A 5,893-nucleotide genomic window follows, 5' to 3' on the forward strand; every position below is an offset into this window, starting at 1 on the left:
ATCAATGAAAAGAAAACCAAAGTCCTTAAAACTGGACTAGTAGGTAACATCATGATAAATGGAGAGAAGGTTAAGTTGTCATGGATTTTGTCTTACCTGTATTCACAATCAATGCTCATGGAAGCAGCAGTCAAGAGATCAGATGGCACATTACACTGGGTAAATCGACACAAAACCTCTTTAAGGTGTTGAAAAGCAAAGATGTTATTTTGAGGATTAATGTGAGCCTGACCCAAGTCATGGTACTTTAAATTGCCATATATTTATGTGACAGTTGGACGTTGAATAAGAAAGACTAAAATAGAGACCATGCATTTGAATTATGTTGTTGGCAAAGAACACTGAAAGCACCATGGTCTGCCAAAGAGCAAACCAATCTGTCTTAGAAGAAGTACAGCCAGAATGCTCCTTAGAGGCAAGGATGGTACGATTTCTTCTCATGTACTTTGGACATGTCAAGAGAGGTAAGTCCCTGGAGAAGACTAGCATGTGCTCAAACCTAAGGACAATTGGGAAGATGATGGAGAGAGGACTGGGCGGTGCTTAGTTCTGTTGTACATAGCGCTGCTATGAGTCTAAATCGACTGGAGGATGGGAGCCCTTTGAAAGCTATGCGTTATCTGTTTCAGTGTCCAGGCTTGATCCTGTTCAGATATAGTATAACAAGTCATAAGAGTTTACATTAGCGTAAAAAATGTTTGAAATCCACGAATATTTTTCTATAATGTGCACTTTCTTTTTTTTGGCTTTCAAATGTGCCGCTTTTAATGGAAGCTGTGTACAAGATATTTCACTCTTGCATCTTCTCAAGTGATTCTTCCTTGTATTTGCCCCTTTCCTTTCTGACTTGGCGAGATTTGGCTTTCCGCTCCAGGATCTTTTTGCGGTCTTTGTCCAGTTTTAACCTCGTAATGACCACCTTGCTGGGGTGAATGCCCACATGGACAGTGGTGCTGTTAGCTTTATCTCGCTGCACCTGCTCAATGTAGATGACGTACTTCTTCCGGTAAACCTGGACCACTTTGACAATCTGCTGACCTTTGTAGTGTCCTCGCACAACCTGAACTTCATCATCCTTGCGGATAGGCATGGACCGAACATTGTATTTCTGTCTCAGTTCCTTAGAAAGCGGGGAAGACATTATCTTCCTGCGAACGTGGGAAGGGGCATTGAAATGCCTTTTCTGGTTTTTGCTCCGGTCTGAAGTCCCAAAGGGATTGAACTTCATTTTGACGGCTACTCCTTCAGTGATGGCCCCAAAAGGGAAAAGCAATGTGCATTTTCTATGAACTTTTTTTGAAGAACATTTTTGTATTCACTAAAATTGTGAACATCTCTTCACCTAAAGACAATGAGTGAAAGACAAGCCAAAGAGTTTGAGGTGATATTTGTATGAAATTTGATTAGGATTAAGCATTTGTAAAAAAAGAGTAAGCATTTATATTGACTTTCCAAGAATAATGAGGCAAATAGACACAGCTACTTTCCAGGTGTACTACATGATGCTCAGCATACACTTGGTGCGTAAATATCTGTGAACAAATGCATGGAAATGGGTGCATGAATGAGACCTCTGTTTAGAAGTATGCAGATTATTACTCTCTACTGTACTTCTTGTTTTAAAGGCTAAGCTATAGCTCAAAAATTCCCCAGAGGATAACCCTACCTTCTGAGTAATACCAACCTGAACGCTGGCCCAAGTGGCAACTGGTCCCTAAGCGCTGAACACAAATTCCATTTCAGTTCTCTCTGTATTCCTTGCTTTTAAAAAAATGGATTTCTTGTTCCACTGTAGAAATCCAACCAAAGACCCCCATTGTCTACTTTGTGGCAGGGGATAAAGACACGGTGATGGGCTTCTTGGTCGAGTGCACAGAGAATAGTTATGCCGTGGTACTTGGACATTGCCACCAACTGACCACAAGCAAATAACTTCCTGGTTTCTTCTTTTCATTTCCCACAGCTGTAAAATTAAACGGATTGTCTATGAGCTCCCTGGGCTCTGCTTGCTCTGACACTCTGTCACTAGGAAGCCCAGGCAGTGTTTTTAAGGAGAAACAGTACTAGTCATCCTCCAAGGTCAAGATGACCTAGGAAATGTATGCTGCCCAAATCCCAGCAAGACTCACATCCCTTTATTCTTAACCCAAAAGTCAGTCTTTTAATTTGCACCAGCACCTACTACTTGCTTTTGTAGGCTGAGATGGAAAAAAAATCCAGTCTTCTTTGGAAAGGGAGTCCAAGCCTGAAACAATAACGCTCCTTGGATACAAGTAACATTTTCTTCTAGAAATAGAAAATGTCCTCTAGCATAGTTATAATTTCTACAATCTGTTCTGCCAATTTTTTTTCTGGTTTGTGGAACTGCTTTTCAGATTTCTCTGCGCCAAAATGAATATGGAGCTTTCTTCTAATAGCCTGATAACTTACATGGCTGTGCCATGTAAGCACTAGTGAAATAGAATGACAGTCTTGTTATAAAGGAATGAAAACGAATTATTCATTTATTTTAAGTATATATGTGCACACACATATATATATGGAGAGAGACTACCAAATATATATTTATATATATACTTTTTCTGCATTGAAAATAAATCTTTAATTTACCTTAAAAAGAGAAGCTTTATTAAGCCACATTATGTATAATTGAGCATGTTAAATCTTTTGCGTCCCATAAAAGTTGGCTCCTCTTATATCAGTCACCAAATTTAGTCAAAGAGATCTATTACTGGCCTGCATGATAAACAAATTTGAGGTTTTTGGAAGAAAACAGGAAAGTAAGAGATAAGGATGTCATCCAGTAACCACTCAAAAGTAACATGGGATAATCCTGGTCTATCAATAAAACTATTTGGCAACTCACTAAGATATGGTTGATAGCCATCAAAGCTTTATAATAGAAAGGAGAAGGGGATAAAAATAGATAAAAATTTTGACATGCTTGCTGACAGTCTTAAATCAAAAGAACATTAACTGACCTATGTGACCTCAATGGAAGGGATACCATCATCAAATATACATGTCTTTTAATAATACTCGCAAATTCTGTCTATAATATTAACAATGATAGGTAATATTTGTAAGGCAGTGGGACAAAAGTAATTGGGCTGCGTATTATTCACAAGCAACCAATAAGCTAGGTACTACATGGTCACCATTTTATAGAGAAGGATGCCTATAGAGGCTAAAAGATCTTCCCCAACATCAACATAAAATAGAGTAGTAAAGTTTGACTATGAACAAAAGCAATGGAACTTAGATATCTATACTGTTTCTGGACAGATGCCAATAGGCTCGTTGGTAAATTAAAAGTAGCTGCCAACCGATACATTGAAAACAAAGACTACAGCAGTGATCCCCAAGCAAGGATCATCCAACTGCACAGATAACCCACAGAAACATGAGAGATAATAGTAAATTGTTCCATGACGTACTGGGATGGTTTATTACAGATAAGAAGATTAACAGAGGGAAAAAATCTTTATCTACTCGTAAATATATGAGTACTTTTAAGATATACTTATAAATTGCTTGAAACTGAGAACATATCTCCCCATAGTAACAGCATTATTAATAATTGTAAAGTTGCTAGTCCAGTACACAAAAACCTATTTAACCCACAATATAGCTTAAATTTGCAATGAAAATGGAACAAATGATTCTATTACAAGACTAGTAATTACATAAAAAATATTAAAGGTAAGATAAAAATGAATAAGAGGTTTCAAAATTCTGCCCAAATGCTGGTGTCTGAGGGAAAGAGGATTCAGCTATAATTTGGGGGCACGTTCCTTAGAATTTTCTGCCATTTTTTAATTACCTGTATAAATTGAGGGCACCAGCCCTTCATTAAGCCCTACACAAAATTCATGATTTTTCTCAACTCCAAATACACTATAACTAGGAGGCAGGATGGGTTATATTGGGCTGCTAACTCCAAGGTAAGCCGTTCAAAACCAATAGGTACTGTGCAAGAGAAAGATGAGGCTTTCTACCCTGGGGAAGGTTGACAGTGTTAAAGCGACAGGAACGGATCGACTGCATCACGAGACTTAGAGGATCAGTGTGAGTTGAAATCTACTAGACATTAATATGAGAAAGGAGGGTGAAGTAGTAAAAATAAGGAAAAACTGGGGAAAGTAATATATATCTAGTTTTTTATTAAAAGATACTGGTGGCTCTTACAACTCATTGCAATCCATAAATTAATTATATCAAGCATATTTGTACATATGTTGCCATCATTTTTTCTACACATTTACTTTCTTTCGAGTCCTTGGTATCAGCTTCTCTTTTATACCTCTCTCCTCACACCCTCGAGACCCCTTAATAGATGATAAATTATTATTATTTTCATATCTCATACCGACTGCTGTCTCCCTTCCCCCATGGTATCTGTTGTTCTTGATCCTGGAGGGGTGTGCGTGGTTATGTGTCATTGTGATAAGTTCCCACTTCCTCCCCTCCTCTCACCACCTTCCCCCTACCCTTTTGGTATCACTATTCCCATTCCTGTTCCTGGATTCTGTGTCATGAGCTCTTATCTCTTATCTATACTTGGGTACCTGCTCCAGTCTAGTCCAAAGTGAGAGGCAGCACTGGGGTCATGATAGTGGGGGGTGAGGAAGCCTCAAGGAACTAGAGGCTTTCATTGGTGCTTTGCTCTGCCTTGCTTGATTCATCCCTTCCTTGTGTCCCCTCTGTGGGCAGATGTTCCATTCTCTACAGATGGGCTTTGCTTCTCTGCTCTGATCCCCCTCATTCTCAATAATATGTTTTTATTTGTTTGTTTGTTGTGGGTCTTTTGATGCCTTTTACCTGGTCCGATGACACCTCATGATCGCACAGGCTGGTGTGCTTCTTCCTAGTGGACTTGTTGCTTCTCTGCTAGCAACTTCAAGCTTTTAAGACCCACTTTTAATAGCCAGGCACCATCCACTTTCTTCACCACATTTGGTTGTGTACCCATTTTGTCTTCAGTGATTATGCAGTGAAAGCAAGCATCACAGAATGCCAATTTGTTAAAACCAATTGCTCTTGTATTGAGGGAGAGTATGAGCTGAGGCCCGAAGTCCATCACTATGTCAATGTATTGCCATATAAATATATGTACACAGGCCAATACCTCTATTTTTATGGATTTATTTATGTATTTGCACACCTATGCTAATAACTGTATCCAATCACTTTGCTTTTTAGATCTTTCCTCTGCTTCCTCTTACTTTTCTCCTGCCCATCACACTTGCCCTACTTCTGCCTCTTAGTACTTCTTCTCAGTGAGATTGCTGTTGTTCCAACACCCCCAGGATCTCTGTATCCTCCTTGTTGTTGATTTTATTTGCCTAGTTGTTCCCTTATTTATGGTATTGTTTGCTCACCACACCCTTCCCCTGCCACCTTCTCCCCTCAAGTCCCTCTGGGACCATGGGCCCAATTACTTTCTCCTCGAGATTGCTTTCCATACCTGTCTTAGATAAGTAGGCAAACCGACAATGAAAGACAAAACAAAAAGGAAAAAAGAGAAGGAAAAAGAGAAAAAACATATATAATTTTACATCTGTCTGCTGACCTTTATGACTATCTCCCCACTAGACATGGGGGCGTTCCTGGAGCTGCTCCTCCTAGCCTGAAGTCTATTTGGGGCTCTTTAGTGGCTTTGCGGCTTTTCTTTGCTCCAGTTGCTGATCTCTTATGTTTCCTTCTTGGTTTGCTCCACTACTGCGGGGGAGAAAGGGTGGCGGGGTGTTCAGATCACACTACCTCCCTGCCAGGTGTCCCCAGTATTGTCCTCTGACACAGTATTCTCCAGTAAGAAGACAACATGTCATGAGCTACTGTCAGCCCTACAGTCCTCTCTGTGCCTTAGCAACTCTGTAAAGGGATGTAGTAG

General features: G+C 39.7%; 1 protein-coding gene across 1 annotated transcript; it reads right to left on the reverse strand.

Moving 5' to 3' along the window:
• Nucleotides 1-767: 767 nt before the first annotated feature.
• LOC142451140 (large ribosomal subunit protein uL24-like) lies at nucleotides 768-1,236 on the reverse strand. Its single transcript, XM_075553053.1, has one exon. It carries the CDS (start codon nucleotides 1,226-1,228, stop codon nucleotides 791-793), a length of 438 nt encoding a protein of 145 aa, XP_075409168.1. The 5' UTR covers nucleotides 1,229-1,236; the 3' UTR covers nucleotides 768-790.
• Between the last annotated feature and the right edge of the window lie 4,657 nt (nucleotides 1,237-5,893).

The sequence above is a fragment of the Tenrec ecaudatus genome, chromosome 6 (assembly GCF_050624435.1).
Source record: "Tenrec ecaudatus isolate mTenEca1 chromosome 6, mTenEca1.hap1, whole genome shotgun sequence".
NCBI lineage: Eukaryota > Metazoa > Chordata > Mammalia > Afrosoricida > Tenrecidae > Tenrec > Tenrec ecaudatus.

What these genes read in the sequence shown, in the direction of transcription:
- LOC142451140 (XM_075553053.1), bottom strand. Translation starts at nt 1,228, where the DNA reads ATGAAGTTCAATCCCTTTGGGACTTCAGACCGGAGCAAAAACCAGAAA.